General features: G+C 38.9%; 2 protein-coding genes across 6 annotated transcripts in view; both read right to left on the minus strand.

Annotated features, from left to right (window-relative positions):
• baiap2a (BAR/IMD domain containing adaptor protein 2a) overlaps nt 1-9,817 on the minus strand; it is a 114,402-nt gene extending 104,585 nt beyond the window's left edge. For all 5 annotated transcript variants that reach the window (XM_041778485.1, XM_041778483.1, XM_041778482.1 and 2 more), the window contains exon 1: nt 9,607-9,817. In XM_041778485.1, the coding sequence (XP_041634419.1) occupies nt 9,607-9,678 (72 nt within the window). In that variant the 5' untranslated portion in view covers nt 9,679-9,817. The remainder of the gene's footprint in view (nt 1-9,606) is intronic.
• A 3,301-nt stretch (nt 9,818-13,118) lies between these two features.
• LOC121503605 (charged multivesicular body protein 6-like) lies at nt 13,119-22,378 on the minus strand. Its single transcript, XM_041778085.1, has 8 exons — nt 22,189-22,378; nt 21,662-21,771; nt 19,654-19,741; nt 17,745-17,831; nt 17,281-17,346; nt 16,033-16,113; nt 13,605-13,680; nt 13,119-13,493 (listed from the first exon to the last, which is right to left on the minus strand). The coding sequence occupies exons 1-8, from the start codon at nt 22,252-22,254 to the stop codon at nt 13,444-13,446; spliced, it is 624 nt and encodes a 207-aa protein (XP_041634019.1). The 5' UTR covers nt 22,255-22,378; the 3' UTR covers nt 13,119-13,443.
• Between the last annotated feature and the right edge of the window lie 1,166 nt (nt 22,379-23,544).

Below are 23,544 nucleotides of genomic sequence, written 5' to 3' on the forward strand. Positions count from 1 at the left end.
TTCTGCAGTCTATACAGTGTAGCTTTGCATTAAGCACCAAGCATCTCCAGTCTCTGTCCTTGAAAAAGCAGCGATGAGTAGAAGAAAAGAGAGAATGTCTCTAAACCATCCGCCCCCGGACGTGCAGAGAAGGTGGGTGTGAGGAGCACTAGTCCTCTCTCTCCCTTTCTCTTTCTGCATCTCAGTCAAAGGCACAAGCAGCAAATCTGTTCTTCCACAGGCAAGGGATGTTATGATAGCTCCTGCAGTGCATAATGCAATCTTTTCAAAGCCCCGGGCAGCAGCAGGCATAAACTTGTTGAAACACTATATTCTGGAGGCAGATGTTGAGGAGCTAGAGGCATTTTAAACTCCATTAAATGACTTATTATGAAGGCAAGTGGCGCCTGATGAGCTATACTGCAAGAAAGAAGGTAAATAAAGTGATGGATGATGTCATTATTTAAGTGGCTCTCCAAGGCTTCTTAATGGAGGACCACGGGGACAAACAGCGGGAATGTATACACAGCAGGCTGGGCTAGTTTACACTGGACCTCTTTTTGGGCCTTTTAAGAAGCATTAATCATCAATTACAAACCAATGACTCCTTTCTGAAACACTCCCTTTTCATTTTTCTTCTCCAGCCTTCACCAACTGCAAGTCTTTTAGCACAATAATATGACAGAAACACATAAGAATAATGGCACGTTGTTGCTAAGAGACCACCTGTTCAGATCTCCCACATGAGATTGTGGTGAAGCTGTAATCCTCTTTATCATTATCAGAATATCATTCATCGGAGGGTAGTGTGAATGTCACGACAATATTGCAACACAGAGAGAAAAATGATTATATAACAAGGCGTCGTTTTAGGCAGGGAAAATCAGGGTTTTTAATCGAACAGCGCACTGCAGCAGATTCAGACGCATGACATGGTAAAGATCCAGAGAAAAACTACAGAGCAGAACACTTGATCCGGTCTACGCCAAACAACTATTTAAGCTTATTCATAACAGCCATTTGAGAAAATGGCATCCGCTTTCTTCCAGGCTGTGTTGACTATCAGGGAGTGGTGCTTGCATGGGAAAATGAGCGCTGTCCTGAGGACTGGTAGAGCTGAGACACACCCTCCTCTTCCCTTACCTGGCAGGGTGTGTTCAAAACCTGCAGCACATGTATCAGACAGCACTTCCTATGACAAAGGCTCTGAATAAGCACCAGTAAAAGTCATATTGTGTTAAAGGGTGTGTTCAAACGTTTCCATGTAACCTTTTCTACTCAGGAATAGAGTTTCAAAATATTTGATATGTTTCCATAGCACATAGACATGATGGAATCTCTGCTAACAAATGATGGATAGGAGGGCTGATTGGCAATGCCAAAAAAATGACATGGCTATACCTTTTTGGGAAATATATTGTGATATGAAGAAAATAGATAAAATAAATATTCTTCTTTCTAATAAAAGCTTCAATCTGGATATTACATTTCAATCTGCAATCATAATTAAATTATATCAGACTTTGAATGCCCATCCAAAAACAGCCCTTGGCCCAGCCCTACCTAACCATTTTGCACTTTTATGTCTAGAGGTTGGGTGTCCCAATTCTTGTTGAAATGGAGGGGTAAAGGGAAGTGTCATGGCTACATGGCCCTTCAAATGGAGATTTTCCATAGGCAAACTCCATACTGAGTAGAAAGGAAGGGATGCACAATATTGGATTTTTGCTGATGGCTGATATGCCAATAATTGCCAAATAAGTCTAACTGATACTGATATAAAAACCAATATTTCAATGTAGTTCAGACCTAAAACTTCAATCCTTAAAACACATGATTTAAAGTTTGAGGATGAACAAATGATCAAATTTGTCAGTCCTTGCATTACACTTTAAAGTGTAAGGAATGATGATTAATAAAGAAAAAGACTTCAGCAGATCTAGATCTGCTGGTACAGCCTTAATCTCCACTCACTGTTTGTATAGCCAGTGTTTACAGCTGATATAGGCAGATTTTCATAGACAAAATATCAGGTTTAAATATCCACAGATAATTAAAAATCTGCAGATAAAAAAGCTCTGATATATCTGATATCATCCCTATAACATGCATCCTTAGAATATCTCTTAAAATGCAACTCCTGTGAGTCAACTTCAGTATTTAAAATTTCCAGCAATCTAATTTCATATCTGAATGCTGATTCAGTATATGATGGTGCTTTTGATTTCAATCAAGCATTTTAAAATAATACCTCGCAGAAATGCCTGGTATTGTCTTTGCATCCGTTAACATATATGATATTGATGGTGACTGATAATGTATCAGGTTGCCCCATTTCTGAGAGAAGATTTTACCACTTCCCTTTGTAGCTCTGTTTCAGGGGGACAAGGCAGGGGCACTTGATATCAAAGGGTTGGGTATTTGTGTCAGACCTGATTCATTTAAGAAGAAAAACTAATATACTATCCTTTCAGCAATGATATGAAGAGTGATGAATCAAATCATATATAGGAATATGTTCAATCTATGGCTATTTGCAACATGTTTCTTATAATCCAAGGTAAGTCACACATTATCTCCCACTACAATATAAACTCTAAGAGTTAGTGATAGCTTTCTATATCTTCATCTGACTGCATAAAGATGATGAGAAAAGGTAAGAAATGTTAACATGCTGAATGAAAAAGGCACTCCCTCTTTGTAGGTTTTCCCCTATACTATATTGTGACTTGACTATGCTTTATTAACCTGACACGCCAGATGGATTTGTTTCACACATCCATCTGGGAAAGCTTCAATAGGAAACGTTTGAGAAAAGGCAGAGGCTTGAAAAAAACTCGGAGGGTGATTGGATGAACGTTCTGTCTGTCACATCTCTGTGGGCCAATCAGAGTAACAAAACACGTGACATAGCCGCTATCAAGCTGCGTGTGCGCTACTGAGGAATAACGCGAAAAATGGCAACTATAGACATATAAGTACTCTTACATGCCTATACTGTCATTTATAAAAAAAAAAAAACAACTCACTGCTGTTCTTTGTTCTTTTAACAAAAAAATTTGTAAAGTTCTGATAAAACTGGCGCTTTAGCAACATCCACGCTAATCTCTTCCTCCATAATTGCACCAGCTCTTGCTGCTGCTTGTTAACGTCACGACTCTGCAGTGCCGGAAAGTACTGCCCCTCATCACTGATTGGTCCTGTCACTTTCTAGCCAGGCCCAAATGGTTCAGATGGGAGCTTTGCAAGATGGATTTGCCAGTGAAAAACAAGGAAACGGGCGTATGCATCTGCGTCGCAAGGTTAATGCTTTATTGTAAAAGTAGAACTGAGATTTATTGTGCACCTTCAATCACTTGTATAAAGTATTAAAGCTTAAAAAACTACGAGAAGTGCATAAGAGGAACAAGTCCTTAAAAAAATGGCAAAAAATAAATACCCCTGCACTCTGTCTAAATTGCACAAAAACACTGCAATTTTGACAGTGCACAACTTTTCTGCAAGTTTTGTTGATTAAAAAAAAATCAACAAAACCAAAGTTTAGGTGCCCATGACTTCCATTTTTGTTGCCCTGGTATCGAAACAGATATCATTCAGGTGCACCAATAGCCAGCTGATGGTTACAGTTGGCACCCTTGGAAGTCTGCACCGGAATTGCAGGTCAATTTCACTAATAATTGATACATGTTATTAACACAGACCTGCAGCCATTCTTGATTGCTCTGCTTGAACTGGAATGCAGTCCCCTGCCACTACAAGCCACTGGTAAATTGCTACTGCTATGCTGCTGGAGATAAAGGCTGTATGCAGGCTGTGCTAGGCTATACTGTGGTATTACCACTCAACTGAAGCCAGCACAGATGGGCATCAACATGCTAGGGAGGACTGAAGTCTGGTGGTGCCAGTGATGTTCCTAGACAAATAATTTCACATCGGAGTAAACGTTATCGTTAGTTGGGTTTAGATTACTATTTATAGTTTTAAAAAAGAACCCAGAAAAGAGTCAAAATACACGTACTTACTTAAGTCAGGTCATGGTGGCTGTTGGTTAATGTTAACAGTGCAAATGCTGCCAGCCTTCAATCCTCTTTACAGGCAAACATCTACATTCCTGTGCTAAATGTCAGTAGTCAGTGCTTTGATAATAACCTGAGACACCCTAAATACAACCCTATCCCCATTTTCTGAATCAAAACAGTGCTAAACCATGCTGTTTCTACAAGATCTTATCAGTACACCTTTGTTTACATCAATTGACGACCATTGTGGCAGCAAGTCAGTTGCTATTACCTGTAGATGCAGCGACTGTACTTCTGTCTTACAGTCTGGACAGAACATTTGACCAAGAAGTATTTCTGATATATTACTTTAACCTCTAAGCTGACTAATTGTGCACATTAGCCACCTTCTGCAAACCAATGTGTCATTGTTAACCTGCTAATGCTGTGATCCTGTCTTTGTTAAATGAATGGTGCTCAATTTTGACTGTTTTTGGAGATAATCACAAATTCCATGTAAACAAATTTGAAATCTGTCACCTTAACACAACCCTAGTCAATTTCTGCTGATTTTTACCAGTATTCTATGGAAGTTTTAAATCCTCCCATCGTTCATATCACAATAAAACTTTGGTAGCATTTAGAAGAGTTCATCACTGACTGATTTAACACACATTCTTCTCTTCTGATTAATCTGTTTGTACACTTCTGTTTCAGGCCAGGACGGCCCGCAGACTTCATCCATGGGCGTGCTAAGAGGCTTGACCCAGGGCACCACCTCTCTCAGACACAGTGACACGGCCAGCTGGTGGAGATGACTGTGCAGCACACATAAACACACCAACACGCAAGCACCGAGTGTCAGTCTTAAGTATCTGTCTCACCCCTGCCAGCGCAGGGAATGACTAGATGCCAATCGCTGCGTCTGCCTGCCTATGTGAGGGAGGAGAAGTGAAGTGAGTCATGGAGGATTGAAGGATTGCTGGGTTTTACAGGGTTGACTCCCATGTCAGTTGAGATAAAGCCATCTCTAAAAAAGGAAGGAGTGTCTCCGTAGCCTTTACCTAAAGGGACAACGCATCCAGTGACATTCTGAAACTCCAGTCTCACCCTCACTGTGCTTGCAGTCCCAGCCCTGTTAAACACACACTATCAACTGGGCTAACATGAGTCACAGCAGCGCTCTTACCCCCTGCTTCCCCCCCTGCGATTACTCAGTATCTGCTCAGCTGCTGGGTGCAATGACTTTGCAGCTGCTCCAAGTTTTTACATCTCCTATTCCTCAGGAGATGCCTGCCTGCCTGACTGCCTGCCTGCATGTAAAACAGACAAACACAATTATTGTCTTTGCAGGCATTCAAATCAGCATCTCCAGGAGGGAGATTGGAGAGGGCAGGTGCTGTAGAAGTGCAAGTCCCATTTATTCCCTGAAAGATTACATAGGTGACTTCTTGTTGGAATATGTCCAAAGTCTCCATAATTTATCATCAGTGCGCTCATTGATATCCCGTCTGAAAGAGTTGAATTATTATGTCAGACCAACTAAAACTTAACATTTAAAGTGAACGTAAAGAAGTTAATCTGACTAAAACTGTACCAAATTGCATTTCTGACACACCTAACACAACTAATAATGCAGCTGAGGTACACTTACTCTTGCAAGTCAGACCCAAACCGGACCAGGCATTCCGTATATGCCCAACAACTTCTGCAGCAAGCTTTGCACCAGAAGTCAACCAGAATAAATGTAAGTCGCATTGTCAACCACCTTCAAGTGTCATGATAAGCTAGAGGGGTAGCGTGCATCATATTTGTACCAAAGTAAAGCTTATGGCATGTAGAAAATGAACAAAGCTGTAAAATTGTTCATGTTTTACAGGTCCATATCAAAGTTAGCTGCAACCTGAATAAGGTCCTATAGCAACTAGCTGAAAGGGAGAATATCATCACATAGCATAACAGAGTTGGACACTGTTTAATCAACACATCAATGTTCCCTGTTACACCTGTAGACAGGGACAAGAATCCAGTTAAATTTCCAAATTGAACTAAAACCAAAGCTTCAGTTAACTTTGCATTAGGTTTGCTATGAGGAAAACAAGCAATGTGCTATATCCAACAGTAAGTGCATGTTTTGTGCATATTAGCTCAAAAGTCTGTTTTTTTTTTATTAGGTACCCTACTAGGGACAAACGTTGCACTACCTGCAATTATTGGTTATTAAAAAACAGGTAGAAAAAGTTACTTATCTGTGTAGCTTTATAAACTGTGTCCTCTGTGTTTTAAATCATTTCAAATCTTCCAGTATTGTCTGTTTTAGAAATGTTCCCAGGTCACTATTTCCATTAAAACTGTGTTTTACCAACATGTCAAAAGTGGAAAAAATGCTCAGAAACAGTCAAATACACCACAGAGCCATTGTGTCAGTTTGTATATAATGCAAGGTTGGTATGCTGAGTAGAGCGTGGCTAAAGTTAGCAGCTAGCTCCACCAACTGTTGTTCCTCTTTGCAGATATAATGCTTATTGTGGTTACTCATTACTTAGGGTGAGTAATTGTCCACACATCTTCTACACCGTTTCTCCCTTTCAGGTTCACGGGTGCCTGGAGCCTATCCTAGCCGTCACTGGGCGAGAGGCAGAGTGCTACCTGGACTGGTCGCCAATCAATTGCAGGGCCAACATAAAGAGACAAACAACCTGGCACAATCACACTCCTCACACTCACACCTATGGGCAACTTAGAGTCACCAATTAACCTAAGGAAAATGCCTTTGGTCTGTGAGAGGGAGTCAGAGTACCTGCAGAGAACCCAGAAAGGACCTGTCCAGGATCTAAACCAGGGACCCTCTTTCTGTGCAGCCCAGTTGAGTAATTAAATGTGGGGATAACACCGAACACCCTACATACAAATCTATTTCCATTTTGTAGTTGCAAATACTGCCACACTGTGCTGTTCTTATGAGTTGCTTACAGCTGAGCTTCTCATTTTTACATCCAACGGAGACAATTCAGCACTTGACCAGGATTTCAGCCTTGTATTCATAAAGAATGATATATAATTATTTTAACCAACTCATAAATCTTATTCTGCCTATATTCATGTAAGAATTTAGCCTTTAAGCCAGCTAACTACACATCCCTGATCTGGTTAACAGTCTGCAAAACTATACATGAAAACCTTGTGGACAGATCTATAACAGCTTTTTTTTTTTGTTAACTCTTCCCGTTGCATCGTGATATCTCCGTCGTACTCCGTCAATCAATCATTTGTCTATCTGTACATGTATAATGGGACAAGTCCAGAATAGTCCAGTTAAATATCATTGGTTAAGTAGGAGCAGCTCAACTACACTATCAAATTACCCCCAGTGACTTGGGGGAGTATGTTTGCTACCTAGGGCTTCATTTGATTGGCAAGAGCATCCAGGTCCCCATCTGGTTGGTCAGGTTTTTTTTTATTATTATTAATTCATCACATCTTTTGCAATGAGTACATAGTGCATTTTCATATTGTAATGGTAGGCTACTGAATGAAAAGCTACTGACTTATGAAAAAGGTTGCAAAAGGTCAAAGGTTCAAATATGCAAACAAGAAGACACTGCCCTATCTTTTTACCTTTCACTCTACTTTGCACAAAAAATAATGAGTTTGAACTCAGTTTATCATTTTACTTGAAATTTTTCAATACATTCAGCATCTTTTTAATAATTTACATCAGAGATATAGTTTTTATCTAACTTAATTATGCAGTACACCTTGCAGCATCAATGTTCCCTAAACACTGCTTCCAAATAAATCTAAAATCTGCACCTCACTGTTAAACTGCACCCAGACTGTGAAAAGTTATAAGTACCCTATATGATATTCTAATGAAAAATATCAACATCTGAGGTCTGAGTGGAATAAATTCCTAAAAACATTCAGCAAACTGTTGGAGACCACTGCTTCTCATCACTGAAATATGTTTGGAGTCAACAAACTGAACCTGTCTCTTTAAATATTAAAGCACACAGAGAAACTTGTTTTCACACTGCAGGGGAAAATAAGCAGTGACTGTAGATAACACCCTCTGCGACCTGCTAGCTTTTTGCCACGGGGTCAGATCCCCAGTGGGAAGGAGTCACTCCACTCCGCTGCCCGTCAGCGATCCTGGCTGTCAGGACTCTGACGGGGTGCTTTCACCCTTGGGACCGTGCCCCAGTTCACACTGCTGGGTTTGCACTCTGATGAGCATGACCATCTATGAAGGGGTATGTTCTCACCCTGGCACCTACAAAGTGCCTGGATCCATGAACCGGCATTTGTAAGTGTAAACGAGCAATGACGGTTAAAAAAACGGGGATAACTCTGTAGGGCTGTGTGACCGATCAAGCCCAGAAATAGCCATCTGAAAGGTTTGCTTCCCTTGTTGGCTCTAAAAGAAGCAGTAGTCAGTCTCTGCTCATCTGACCTCCTTTCTGATGGATGCCTACTCCCTGTAGGAGAATGAGCAGCACTCATTTTGGCCTCCAGTTTGGGGAACCACAGCTGGCAGAGGGGCATGGGCTTCCATAAGCAGGGTAAGACTGACAGAAAGTAAATAATGACAAACAATATACTGAAAGAGACCATCAGTGGGTGTTGGAGCCCTGAAACATGTAGCAGCCCTGGAGTAGTCTTGAGAAATGACACAAAAATCCATGCCATTTTGATTAGTTGATTGATGAATTTGTTCTTCAACTGAAACATAATCAGCAAACCTTCAATGTAATGTGTATACAGCACACAACAATGGCAAGCTCTGTTAGTTAATTAGTCATAGTCCCCAGACACTTTTCCCCTCATACGCTCATTCTTTTGTTTTGTTTTGTTGCAAAATGAATGTATGATGGTTTTTAACTGCTAGTTGGAGAAAACAAGCAACTCTATGAAATCATTTTTAGAGATTCAAGACGCTTTGATGGGGATTTTGCCTCCCTTCAGACGTTTAAAGACCACATTATCAAATAAAAATAATAAGAAAAAAATCCACCATGGATTTTTTTAATGTACTTTCTGATGGAAATTCCATTTTACCTGCAAGATACTGAGGCACTCCAAGTGGTGCACAGGTTTTTATGCAGAACAGGTTTGAATGTTGAAATCCCTATGGGGCAAATGTTTACTTGTTGCAACAGATAAGCCCAACCTTGTCTGCCCGTCAAACACTGCCTTCTGGAATGCAATATGTGCCTATTTCAACCAGACAGCTGGGCTTTAGTGAAGTCCACAGCATTTTACACTACTACCAGTGCAGTAGGTGGATTAATGTAGGCTTAAATGTGTAGGAAAAGACGGAGAGAGTGACTTAGATTTTGTCAGCATGAGGTGTTTTTTAACCAAAAGGTCTTGCCTTCACTATCAAGCCAAGTGGAGGAGGAAGACGGTGGATTTGGTCAACTGGCAACTGATCAGAAAGATAAATGAAATGAGCTACTGCGCCTCTCCCTAAAGAGATTATCGATGAAAAAGAAAAAGGACAGGCTTTGAAGCGTCTTTACCAACATGTGATAAAGTCTCATAGATGGGGGGATTACAGTGCACGTCTGTCGTCTGGAATGACATGATTTCAGACGCCTCCAAACTTTATTCATTAGTTCAACCTTACCTTGTAGACATTTTCCGTAAAGCGGTGAACCTCGTCGGTGCGAGACATCGTGAAATCTTCAGCCAGGACCATAAACGATGCTTTCCGTGAAACGTGTATCCGTGTGTAAGAAGAAGGGAAACGGGGAAAATGTTCACGAGACTGTTCAAACAAAAGGCGAGTCAAACGCGCTCGTGAGAGTGCGACGATGCTGCGCTCCTGAAACACCACACTCCAACTAAACACACCTTCTCTGTCCACAGCTGACAGCCTGCTGCTGCGTTCACGGACCACGCCGATGCTCGGATTTCCCCCCTATCGGCAGGAGTGTTCAGAGGGTAGAGTCAAAATTTAGAGAAATAACAGAAAAGATGATGCGATATACATTTGTTCATGACTTTCTTTTATGAAATAAAATATCTCAAAGATGTTCAGTTGTGAACTGAACAAGGTTGTTTTAAACAGAAAAGAAAAAGAAAATTTGAAAGGTTGATAAAAAGGCTTTTAGACCATGTGAGGAAGGGGATCTCAAACTTTCCAGCCAGCGACCCCCAGAATAAAGGTGCTGGAGAGCAGGGACCCCACTGTACCTGAAGGTGGTTCAGTATGTATGCTTAAACACAGCCGTGCAATCTCAAGAATAATCGTGTGCAAACTTATATTTTAAGTATTTTCTAAACATTACTTTGATTTCAGCATATATATCTCACCAAATTGCCATGTTATCATTTAACGTTTAACACACTTTATACATTTTTTTTCTAAAAATATGTAAAATAAACAATTTGAAATCATTTTCAAAATATTCTTTGTGTTTTTGAAGCCATCTGGCAACACCCCCCCCGGTCTCATGACCCCCAAAGGGGGTCCTGACCCCCACATCGAGAACCACTGATCTAACAGAGAGCATAATATGATGAAATAAACTGAAAGTCGTTACATTTGTGAATTTAGGCTCTAAATGCAGCATTTCCCACTGCATTATAACGTAGCACCACTTTGGAGATTTAGTGTCCACCCCCGTATCTCTGCACCTTACACACAGGCAAATGTGACTTGTTTTCTGTATGGCACTACTATGTGTCATTCATGAACGAGTTGGTCCAAAGAGCCGACTCTTTTACAGAAGAGATTCTGTTTGAGAGCAGTTTGATATCACTGTTACTGTTACTATGATTATTTAAATATATTTTGTGTGTGTATTTGTGTTATGTGGTTGATTAGTAGGGATGATCTTTTCCCCACATTACTGTACCAAAGGTACACCAAGCACTAAAGTTCCTCTATAGTGAAATCCAAACTTTTTGTCTTAACACACTAGATACGTTGGAATAAGGTTGCTGTAAACATGCTAAAACACTGAGATCTATGTGTGACAGAATTTTTGAATTGGACAGTTAGAAAGTTGTTCACCTCTTTCCTGGCTTGGTTTAATGTGTTCAGGTCAAAAATATGAACCCATAACATCATCAGTCTTGATGGAAAATTACCCCACCCCACTAAGACTACAATAATAAAAAAAAAAAACACTGAGCAGTTCATCTCAGCCAATGTTACTGTTTTCATTGAAAGTAAACAGCCACTTACATCCAGCGGTTTTGTGCATTGTGAGGTAAATTTCCCAAATGTATCAGCCACAGCGGCCTCTGGGTCATTACAAATATAATGGAGTGATTTGTGCCAGAAAACAGTACATTTAATTTCCAACTTCTGTCTCTGCTCTGGCACAGAGCAAGGCAGCTGCACTCTGATCAGAAGCATTTTTTTAGTTTGAGAGGATCGTTCTTTTTATGTGAGTGGCCGTGGCTTCGGCTTATTCAACAGACATGCCTACACCACCTTTGAGCAGATATTTCTGCTTCCTTTTCATGATTTGGAAGCTTAATATCATAAATCAAAAATGTTTTTCATGACATGAAAAACATTAATTTTGGCCTGTTGGTTCATAACAAAGTGGCCTGTCGTACAACAAACCTATAATAAAGATTATTTTTAGTCACTTTACTGGGACTTTAAGAATTTCTGCTTGATGGTGTAACATTGATGTTTTGTATCAGGTGTGTCAAAGCTCAGAGAGTTAGCAGCTTTCACCTCACCGGCAAGGTGTTTTGGGGAAATTGTAGATTTCCCAAAATAATTATTTAAAAAAATAAATGAATAAAAAAATCCTTAATCGAAGTAAAACATCAGCACATATATCAAGTATACATCATGACACTGCTAAACATGGCATGGCAAGCCAAACTGGTACCCAAATGAAGAGCTGTTTGGGAGTGTAAAGAGCTGGTTATTCTTTGTAAGCTAAGCTGAACGATCCACATCACTAAAAAGAGCCTGAATTCCCATCACTAATCTAGTATTAAAATAGCTTTCATTTCCCAAAGAACTAAGGCAGCATCCCTTACTAAATTGCATGTACACCTTTCAAGCCTCTAGAATTCTTCTCTGAATATTTATTTTGAAACTCCCTGGGGTAAAATTCATCACCCCATATACCCATTTGCACTAATGTAAATTTTGTCTACCTCTTGTAAATCTGACATGCTTGCATATTTCACACCGACTTGCACACTTGGAGCTTGTACCTGTTTCAATCCTTATTTCTTTTTCTTTTCTTTTTTTTTTTTTTTTACATTTTTGTTAATGTTTAATTCCTGTACACTGAGACCATTGTTAACCGTAGTCAAATTCCTTGTTGAATAAGCATACTTGGTCAATGAAACTGATTCAAAAATGCATGAAGACGGTTGGTCAGAGATGAGTCTTCAAACCATAATCCAACGCGGCTAAAACACAACCCTACATTGTATCACATCAAGCTATAGGCCCCATAGGGGAAATGTGGTGCATTTTGCAGTTCATAAAAGGCTAAATATTCAATCCTTCCTCCTTTGTCCTTCAGTATTTTAGTCTTAAATATATAGGCATTTTGATTTTCTAGTCTACATATGAGAATCAGTCTCATATTTATGTGTTTTCGTGGTTGCCTGGCTTGTGTTATGTTTGTTTTCTTGTAAGTTGCACAGAGGTGTGCTTTTTTTTTTTTTTTTTTGGCCTGAGGTAAATTCCCTCCTGAGGACTTACCTGATGAAGCCTACATTTTTGTGCACACTAGGTTTAGATTTCTTAAATGTACTTTTCAGAATAATATTTAACAATTCTCAATTAAGGCTGCAAGCAAGTAGTGTTATTTTCAGAAAAAAAGCACAGGACATGATTTTACTGCCATAATTGCACATATTAGTAAGACTCTAAGTGCCCACTTACATTACAGTAGATTTGTCAATACTATATCAGCTTTCTTGTCTAAATATCGCCCATATTGTGATATGGCATAATGACAGAAGACACCTGTTCAGTAACAGTCCATAAAACCGAGCAAGGAGCGCCCTCTCCTGGAGAAAGTCTGATATGCAGTCTAGTGAACAAGTGAACAAAACTGCAGTGCACCTTGGCAACAGAGGACTAGAACCCTTATAACTTCTAAAAGAGAGGGGAAAAAAAATGTTATGAAGGAAAGTCAAGAAAACATGTTTTTGCCACAGCTCAATTTACTATGGAAAACGGATTTTATGTGTAAAACATCTAAAACTGAGTCCTTACACTGTGTAGTGCCAAAACCAGAACAGTTACAATGTGACATTGCTTTCATCAAGTCAGATCATTTCACTTCCTTCATGTAGATATTCAGAGGAGTGGAGTACCAGAGTACAGACACAGTGCTGATCCAGTAAAAGCTGTGAAGGTGCACTGCAAAGGTCCCACCTTCATCAACAAACATTTAAGGATGAAATATTCAAAATCACAGAGTGCCTATCAGCAGAAAGACAGCCAGCTTCAATCCACAAATTCAGTCTGTTAGGCTGCCAACATTTCTCTCTCTGGCTTTTTCTTTGCTTCTCTCCTCTCTAGAAATGAAAATCAAAGCAAAGCAAACATTATAAGTCTGGTAGCAATTACAAATACACTTAAGCATGTATTGAAATCTTTGTTGTGTGAAATAAGAAAACCAAGAGTACCTGGCTCTGCTTTAGCTGCCTCTGGGACCTCAGGTATCGGCTCAGTGGGGACCTCTGGAAGTGCTACATCTTCTCCCTGTTGAGGAGAGGGTGCACAGAGACAAAAAAGCTGTAACAAAGTTGTGGACTATGTAGTAACAAGGATAAAAAAAAATGTTCACAGGTCCTGAAAAAAGTTATTATTTTTGTATTTTCTAAACCCATAGGCATACATTTGATCAGTCAATGATAGACACTTTGTACCTATGGAATGGGAGGAGAGTTTTTCTTTAGATCAGCCAGGACAACTTTGTCAAGAAACACACATGATTTGTGGTAATAAATGTTTCTCTTTCTTAGCAGTTATTAATGTGCTCTCATGGCTGTACATTTGGTGTGGCTGTTCTGGGATCCCCCTGCTCTTCCACAAGCCTGGGTGGAAAGCATCAAGCTGGAACAGCACATGTTCCTGCTCTTCCTGTGCCTACAAGGCAAGCCTGAGGCAGGGAGTGAAGCAGCAATAAACCCAGAGCAGAGCAGGCATCAATGACAAAAGAATGAAAATGATTAAGCCAGAAATAGCATAGAGGAGGAGCTGGGGTGGAGGAGGGTGGCAAAAAGCAGCTTGCAAATGGGGCAGCAAAACATAGGCCGCATAGAGCAGTTTAAATATGGCAGTATGAGTTCAATAAGCCAATAGCATGCTTAGAGAAAATCAGCTTGCAGTCAGCTGATGAGGGCTTGCGTGAGAGCAGCTGATCTCAAACATACTGCAGCTCCGTGGCCTGCCTGAACTATACGTTTGATTTCCAGTGAAGCCAGCTGTCTGCATTACACAAAGCATAGCATAAGTTGAAGCAGGAAGACTGTTCAAGTTTCCCTTGTCTGTAATTCATTTAGCATCACTCATTCATGCTGCTTTCCCTCCCCTGTTTGCTTTTGCTTCCTGCTCCCATGATCAGCTGATTTTGGGCAGTGACTCACTTAAGATCTGAACTAATCTAATGCTGCCATGACCATTGTTCTCCTCCCTTTAGTAAAATAAATGATCGTTTAATCTTCCCATATTGAAACGACTTTTTCCAAGGGAAAGATTTGTTTTTCCATCTTGCATGAACAGAGAAGAAAACATTTTTATTAGATTTATTCTGGCCTTTTTATGCCATTGATTAAAGAGAAGGGAAGCTGATAGACTTGGAAACAGGGAATGACATGCGAAGCTACAGGTTGGACTGCTGCCCATGTACACTGGGAAAGACTTAACCATCAGGCTACCTAAATTGCATGTTTTTGAATGAAGTCTGATGACAGGGAACATGTCTTCTGTAAACACCAAAGCCTATAGATTGTGATTGGTCAGTACAGCTCAGACTACTTTAATCAGGCCAGAAAAATCGTTGATTCACCCCAAATTCCACTCTTTGAATTGTACAACCACTCTGTGATCAGGAGAGCCACCATGATCCCGGAGGAACCCTCTCACCCCCTCCACCACTCTTTCTAGTTACTGCCATCAGGCAGAGGATACAGAGTCCCCCTAGCCCGGAAAAATATCCACAAAAACCCTTCTTTACCTCTGCAATAACCACCCTGAACATTATATAATAGACACTACACTACACTTGATTCTATCAGTTGACACAAAACTTGCTTTTTTAATCAGCTGTTGCTTTCAAGAGGGTCAAGAAGGTCAAAAAGTAGGACACTGCTTACTTTATGACCTACTACACTAAATCTGTAAAACAGAGGAATTATCATGGGACACCAACTAGCTTTTACTGCTGTTTAATTTCTATCTGTAAAGTTACATGCATATAAAAAATGCATGTTATTCAACCTGAACAAATTTGATTTAACAACCACTTTATCTTTGACTAAACTGCTATAACTCTGCTTGCTCCTTTCTGCCAGATTGAAGAGACTTTGAATCAGAATCTGTGCCTTTGTTCAAAAAGGAAAAATAATAATGTGTGTTATTTGAATGGCTTGGCAGTGTGTGGTGTGTCATTTATAATAATTATTAGATCACAAGAGTAGAAAAATCTGCTGTAATTTAATAATAATGAATCAAATTAATTGAACAATCACAACGGCCCCAATTATACAGCCCACTATTATATATCAAGTAATGATATTGTGATGATGATGATATTGCCCCAAATTCTTCAAACTACATTGGAATTATTCCTTTAGGGGCTGAACTTCTACTAATCTGGTTTCAAAATACAGTCATATAATTTTGGTATAAAATCCCTACCTGACTCAGCTCTAAATCACACCTTTAACTACAGCTCTGCTGCAGTGGTAGACGGCTAAAGCATAAGGTTTAACAAGACTGCACTGTGTGTTATGTATATACATGGAGCTGGGTGTTACAGAAAATGAAGGTGTGTGCTCAGCAAACATTTTCTGTATCATTAAAAGGTTAAACATGCAGCTTAACATTTACCTGAGTGATAGCTTCTAGCTCGGCTAAAACGGCATCCTCGTCCTCCTGAGTCAGGGCTCCAGCCAGCATGTCATCTATTTGCTGCAGGAGCATAAACATGTTATCTGATGACGCAGTATAGACATGGACAGTGATGAAAGCAACCTTTCCTTCTAAAGTAAGAAGTATCTTGTACGGCTGGGATATGCATTTGTCATAATGTGATTTTATCACAATTCTTGGGTGCTGATTCAACTTCTGTTGTGATTTTGAAGTGCTGAGATTCAGTAAGTATCACAATTTAAAAGTATTGATCATTGCCTATTTTCATTTTTTAATCACAAGTAACTTCCAAAATGAATGTATATCACATGTCAGTGCTTTTTCGTCACCTTTTCTTTTTCTTACTATCTGTCAACACGCAGCAGTAACATCTCAATAGATCTGTTCCCACAGTTTCACCTTCTTTCTGATCATCTGAGAAGTGTCTTTTTTCTTTTTTACTTGGATGTCAGGTCCCAGCCCATCAAGTATACGATTGGCTGCTTGGAGCAATGACATCAGCACTTTGCTAAGAGTACAGACTGAAATGTACTGCTGAATAAACACTAAACGAATCCTCTTAACATGCTGAAAAAAACACTGAGAAAAGCAGTTGCCTTCCAAGTACCTATTCACTTTTCCAATTGATAAATGGACTAACATAGCAGGATCTAAACACAGCTAATACTAGCAGCTAACATTCACCAATGGTCAACTCAGCTGTGCTCTTCTAGTAAAACATTTACTAATCTGAAAATGATTTTGAATTTTACATAAAGGCGTGACTAAAATGCACCAACGGTTATATTATTTATTAGCTCATTCAGCCTGAGAAACTGATGGGGGGTTATATTATTATTAAACCTGACAGACTTGTTCTGTTCTTGGCTCAAGTCAGCTGTCGTTATGCAAGTGGAAGTGATGTCCCCATTTTTTGATCTTATAAAAAATCTCATTTTTTAAAACTGTCATTGAAAAATCCTAGTACTTTGACAAATGTTTTTGGTCTCTTGTCTCTCTCAGAGTATGTTGTTATATAAGACACTATTAAAGTCCTTACTGGCCCAAACAACATCAGCATTTGGCAACTGTAAAGGAAAAGTATTTGGTTCATGATGATTAGCCACAGATTCCTATTAAGCTTTCAGTAATCAGTAGTCATAAATCTTACATAGACAAAAACAAACTGATCAAAGCTGTGGTAGACTGTCACATGCAGATATTTACCCTTTGATATTCAATTGCTTCTTGGGTCTCATCCAGGATTCTCTCCACATCCTCAATTGACATGATCTGTGACAAACAAGAAAAGTAATATGGTAATAAAGTGTTTTGCATGAAAAGTGTTTTCTGCATATTCTGGCTGTCTTGTGAGTTTTCTTGAGTGAGATCTGTGCTCTGTATCCAAGGATGTGCGGCAGTCACACCGCTGTAGTCAAGGCTTTGCCTCTTAATCCTTTAATCTTCAAACAATGTGCAGCAGCTACGCTAACACAAACCTCAAGCTTTTTCTGCCGCACAATCCTTACCCAAGGATCACATTAAAGAAAGTAAGCCTATCTGGGGAAACTTTCACATTGTTGAAGTATACTCTCACATATTTAACGCTTAAGGGGGGTTTATTATTATGTGAGTGTGGGAGGCACTTCTGAACACAAAAGGCATGAAAAACCCCATGAAAGCATACCTACCTCATGCATACTCTTCAGACAGTCATTCCCAACCTTTAGCCCCTCTATGACTTTCATCTCTATTTGCATGAACTCGATATCTTGAACCTGCAAACAAACACAAGTATGAAGAAAATAACGCAAAATTACAGATATGCATTACAGAATACACAAACACAAGTTCAAGCGTTCGTAGATGTTAAACAGAAGAACGCCGCTTCAAAGGTCCCCAGGCTCTTACAGAGAGCTGTTAGAAGAAAAGGTGATGTGACACAGTCGAAAGCAGGCTCCTATCCCAACTTTTTTGGAGCATGTTTCAGGCATTAAATTCAGAATTTGTGTATATGAAAAAGACGCCAATATATACACATATATATATTCTCTGTCATCAGCAGCAGGTTCTGTTGCTTTATTCTCTCAGAATGTGTTACTCCATCCCCCCACCCCTGAGACAGTATGGCCCAACTAGACATTTTCAAGTTGGATAGAGATGCACTACACAGCTTGGCTGCTTACTTGTTAACTTGAACTAAGGAGTTTTTTTAGTTTTTTTATCTTTGAAAAAATCTTAGTTATCATTGGGAGGTTTGTTTCATCGAATTTGAATTACGCTCTAACAGTTGATGACTTGAAAATTATACTGACTGTCATTTGCATTGACTATTTAGGAAAATCAGAGAAAAATGTCATTTGCATAATAATTTGGAACGTGGTGCAATGAAGGAGAAAAGCTGTTAAAAGCGGTCTTCCAAGCTCACACTTCAAGTTATCAAGAATGCCTTGCAAGTAGCTCAGGGTGCAAACCAGGAGGACACTTTTTATCACCATTTCTACCTTATTAGGGGATATTCAAATCTTGCATAGCTAATGGATTGGATAGTGTCCAGGTCTGTCATCAGGTGGATGCACATTGAAATGAAATGAATGTATGGACCAATCAGCCTCATTTGACAAGAACAAAGCATAGCTTCAGGTGTGGTTAAGCAGTATTGCAAGCCTGGAAAAAATGGCTACCAGTGGGAAGAATAGGCATGGATGCAGCTATTGTAATCAAAACTGGACATTTCTTTTTTAAAAGAAGAGCAAAGATTCATACTGAAAGCTTTTCTCGCAAGAAAGTATGTCTTTGCTTTTCTCTGGACCAGCTGTGTCAAGAATCTGATTTACCAGCTAGCTCAACTGATAGTGAACAATGATAGCAGCTGCCTGTTTAGCTCACATTGTGTACATTCACCCAATCACCATCTGATATTCGTTTGAAAGGAATATCAGATTCCCCACCACCGTTTACAGATCATTGCCTGGATGAATGTTACATATATCTCATGCAATGAATATGTGAATCAGTCCATTTGCTGAGTGAGGTTAGAGAAATTACTCCACCTTATTGGGTGGAGTAGGAAGAGTCCTCAATTTGTTGGTGTTGGTGGTGGTGGGTGTTTAGCAGCAGACCTAGGCAGAGCTAAGCAAACATTTCTACCTTTCATCTTCTATCATTGTTTTGATCCCCCCACTCCCCGGTGGCAGAGTTCACATGATGTGCATTCAAAATGCTCATACAACATTGATAAAGCCATTTTATATTATACATAGCAATTGAAGAGTCATGTACTTTTCCCTTTACATTTTTTCAGTTCAGCTTAGGTTGGATTTTTTGCAGAAATCCTGGTCAACTTAATTTTGTGGCACACAAAGACATTAAAGCACTAACAAGGATAAAGGATTAAAACCAGCTTTTCCAGCTCTATGAATGTTTAACAAGAAAGCAGCTTTTGAAGATTCTTTTTCATTATAATCTTTATCACCGTGTTATAACCGTGTTCTTTCTTTTTGAAACAAACTCAGAAGACTCAAACCTGATGTGCCCTTGATATGTGTCCAGGGTGTTAAAAAATGTTGGCATCTCATTGTGTAATTTCATAAAACTCACCATGCGCTCCAGGTTTGAAATCTGATTTTCCGTCTTGTCTAGCAGCTGATCCTGATAGCGTTTTTTCTTAAGAAGCAGCAACGCTTTTCTGCAATGACAAACAAATGAAAGGCACAACATAAAACAACGAATATGTTTCCTCCTATTCAAACAGCTGCATCGCACACAGCATAAAAACAGCAACAATACAGATGATGATAGCTGGTATGCATCCAGAAAGGTTATTTTTGAGCAATAAAGCAATTATTGCTGTATTTATTTTTGTGTTTGTTTGCTGTTTTCCCTGTCTTTAACATTCATTTCAGTGTTAGGACTGCATGGTAACTCTCAATGTCCAGTTCTGAAATATAGAAAATCAATAAAATCTAGAAAACTTCAGTCAGTCAAATAACAAAAAAGCAAAGCCATACCATTAGGTAAGCAGTTGGCAAATTATCCAACATAAATGATGGGTAACAGACTTCAAATATTATACAGATTATTTTTTATTCCCAACTTCCAGTCTGTTAGGCAGTGATGGGTGTAATAGTAACAAACAGAGTAATGGACAGTGGACTGTTTCCAGTTTTCGCATTGATATCTGTGGGCTCCTTGGTAGGAACTTGTTTTTTGCTCTGTCTGAAAGGATGACAAAATGTCTTATGTTATTTTGATTAAAACCTATGAGACCGCTCAATGTGTCTGCAACAATGGCAAGCTCTGTTCTGCTGTGAGGAAAGCTTTAAAGCATTTCATTTAAATTCTCATCACTAATTTTGAAGAATAAAGGAGTTTTTAAAGTAGTATAAACATACAAACCTGAAGTTTTTACAGCACTCCTATAAAAATAGCGCACTCATTTCCAAAAAACTAAGTTATTACTTTTTTGAAAATACAGGTAATTCTATGAAGTGCAAATGCAAACTCAAAGGTATTTCTGTAGGCATTTTAGAAAACCATTCGAGTACTACTTGACACAAAAATAATTGCAGCCTTTTATGCAATTATGTAATTGCACAGCCTGACATGGCGATTGCAATAAGATGCAAAAAGCTTGGTTTCACCTTTCATTTCCATTATTTTTCTTTATCCATCATTTATCAAGATAATTATTTGGGTTAAAAAGCTAATATAAGCCATCACCTTTTCTATATTGTCAACTTTGTCAGATCAGATGATGTTTTGCTCATTTTACAAAAAAATATGCTTTCTCCTATGTTCATTTATTTGTTAAAATACCAACTGATCCATATGCAAACATAAGTAGTTATTTAAAAAGTTAAGTTTAATATGGTTGATATTAAAGATACAGTTAGAAAATCATGAAATTCAGAGGTGAGACACTTCAGATAAATGAAAAATATAACAAAGAAATGTATTTTATTTCTCAATATCATTACTGAAAAGTAGTATTAGATAACTGAATGACTGACACTCAAAAATATAGTTATGATGGGTAAAAAAGTCATATTTTGGGGGAAAAAAGTTCTAATTGTTATAGTGAAAAGTTAAGTTTGGAACAGGTTCTGTCCCTCTAGAATCAGTGATATTTTTCTTGCATGTTCTTTCTTGCAAACATCTGATAGAAATATACAGACAAAAAAAAAGTTGCCTATTAAACCTGACAATTAAAGCCTATTGTATAAGTGTGGGGATCAGATTGATGTGACTAGCAATGGGTCATTTCTGTCAAAATGTCCCTTTTTAAGGTCTTCTAGGGGGAATATTTTTCTGAACAAGACTTAAAAGAGCCACAAGTCCTCACAAAAGAGCCATAGGTGACTCAAGAGCAACACGTTGAGTATCACTGCATTAGAGGGTCACCACAATCAGAAAATAGGATCTTTTATCTGTGTTGCCTCTTTGTTTGGAATTTCTGTGTCTCCTTCTCTCTCTTCCTCTCTCGCTTTCTGTTATTGTGGTGTGAGATCAAATGTAATTTCTTAATTGCTTAAGTTTGCACATATTCTCTTAGACTGACCTCTCAGGGCCACTGTAAAGAGGATGAAACAGCTTTTTTTGTGCTTACTCTTTCTTGCCATCTTTGAGGAGCTGCTTTGCAAGAAGTCTCTCTTTCTCCAGTTGTAGGGTGATCCTCTTCTGGTACTGCTTCAGCTTATCCCTCTGCTGCTTCAGTTGCTGGAGCAAAATGCAGGAATTAGAATATTTTCCCAAGAAATAATACAACCACCATGGGTAATCTAAATTAACTTTAAAAACCATTAAATAATTGAACTTATTTAAAATAAGCAACAATGCAATGCAGGAGTGGACAAACATAATAGAATTAACACGTGCGGCTTTGAAAATCACTGACTTGAATCTAATTTATTTTTAATACTACTGGCATAGATGTAAGGCAACACATTTCTGGTCCCAACATACTAACTCTGAGTAACAGAAGAAAAAAAAAATACAAAAACACCCAGAAAACATCAGCTAATATTAATCCATATCGACTCGTGTCCACAGCGCCGTGCCTGCTAGCTAAGCACCCAGCTCGCCTTGTGTAAATGTAACGGGACTAATCTGTTGTTACAGCCGCTATCAGCTCACCAAAATGGCTTTATCCTGTTCGGTTACACGAGACGGCCGACCCTTTCTCCCAAAAACGTTTCCCATTATTTAGCCACATCCCCTCCACATCCTCCTTCATCAATAGACAAAATATTGCCTTTTACGGAGCAATTAGCCATGACAACAGAGAGCCTACAACGGCTAGCAGAGGCTAGCTGTCTGCCACCATATCCACAGTTTTTCCGTGTTTCCTACGGCAAGCGGAGAAGGACATTTCATTGGCATGCAGACTGAAGCTCTCGACATATAATCAAGTCTCCTAAAACAATTTTTTTTCTCGTTACCTTTGGCATAGCTTAGCAGTCTGTCGTGAAATATTGGTTGATATCAGTAGCACATAAAGGTTTTATAATGAAATGATAAATAAGTGATCAGAAAAGCATCAGTTGTGCTGCATCGACCACACTCACCTCTGTAAACGCATGCCTGTCTCCTCAGCTTGACCTACTGACCGGGATACCTTGGACAGTTCCCGACTCCCCGGTGGGTCCAAGATCAGCACCATGGACAGAGATAATGACACTTAATGCATTTTCTGGTGAGTAAGGACCCCCACCTGTAATACACTATACATTTTTGAAGGCTTTTACTTAGCAAAATTTCCAAGTTGTATAATTTCAGGCTCTGTGTTCAAAAGTTTAACTTTTTTTTGTATATATAATGTAGGCTATGATATTTAAGTGCTGTGAGAATTACTGAACGTTTCAGCTCTTTAGTTTCTGGTGAGTTAACTTGTCTCATGCCATTTTTCGAGATAAGTTCAGTTGGCCTATGGTGTTTCCCATTATGTTTGGACTCAGGAAGACTTACCACCGCTGTTACTCGTGGCAGCTATTTTAAATTGAGACTGAGTCTTCGGATTAAACTGTCCATTAGTTTAGACACATTTTGATTATTTTCAGCCAATATCGTTTTAGTCTTCCTTTAGTTGTCAAAGGTTTTAGTGAATAAAAAGTCCTTACATTTTAATCTTTACCTTTATTGAGGTATTCATTTTCTTTGAACTGATTTGAATTATACCTAACAATGATTTAAAATGTTTGTCAACAACCTATATTCTCTGATGAAGACTAGACAAATAGGTAAAAATTAACCTTTATGACAGACCTTATGAAAATAAGTTGAGTTTTCATCAAGGAGACTAAAACAAGACTATAATGCTTGTGCTGGAATATTGGACCCTGAAAAATTCCTTAATATTTCTCCACTGTGCATATAAGTCAAAACACAAGCATAGATAAGGTTGGGGAAAATTCAAGGTATATCAGAATGTTCTGACTATATTTTGATGTAAATATTTTTTTTCTAGTTTCTATGTTACTAATTTCTAATGTG

The sequence above is a fragment of the Cheilinus undulatus genome, linkage group 21 (assembly GCF_018320785.1).
Source record: "Cheilinus undulatus linkage group 21, ASM1832078v1, whole genome shotgun sequence".
Classification (NCBI taxonomy): Eukaryota; Metazoa; Chordata; class Actinopteri; order Labriformes; family Labridae; genus Cheilinus; species Cheilinus undulatus.

Excerpts from the sequence above, each read along its gene's own strand:
- LOC121503605 (XM_041778085.1), bottom strand. The coding sequence starts at position 22,254 with ATGGGAAACGTTTTTGGGAGAAAGGGTCGGCCGTCTCGTGTAACCGAA. Across the intron at positions 17,347-17,744 it reads GTCTGAAGAGTATGCATGAG|ATCATGTCAATTGAGGATGT; the intron begins GTAGGTATGCTT and ends TGTTTGTCACAG. Across the intron at positions 13,681-16,032 it reads AGCTAGAAGCTATCACTCAG|GGAGAAGATGTAGCACTTCC; the intron begins GTAAATGTTAAG and ends TCTCCTCAACAG.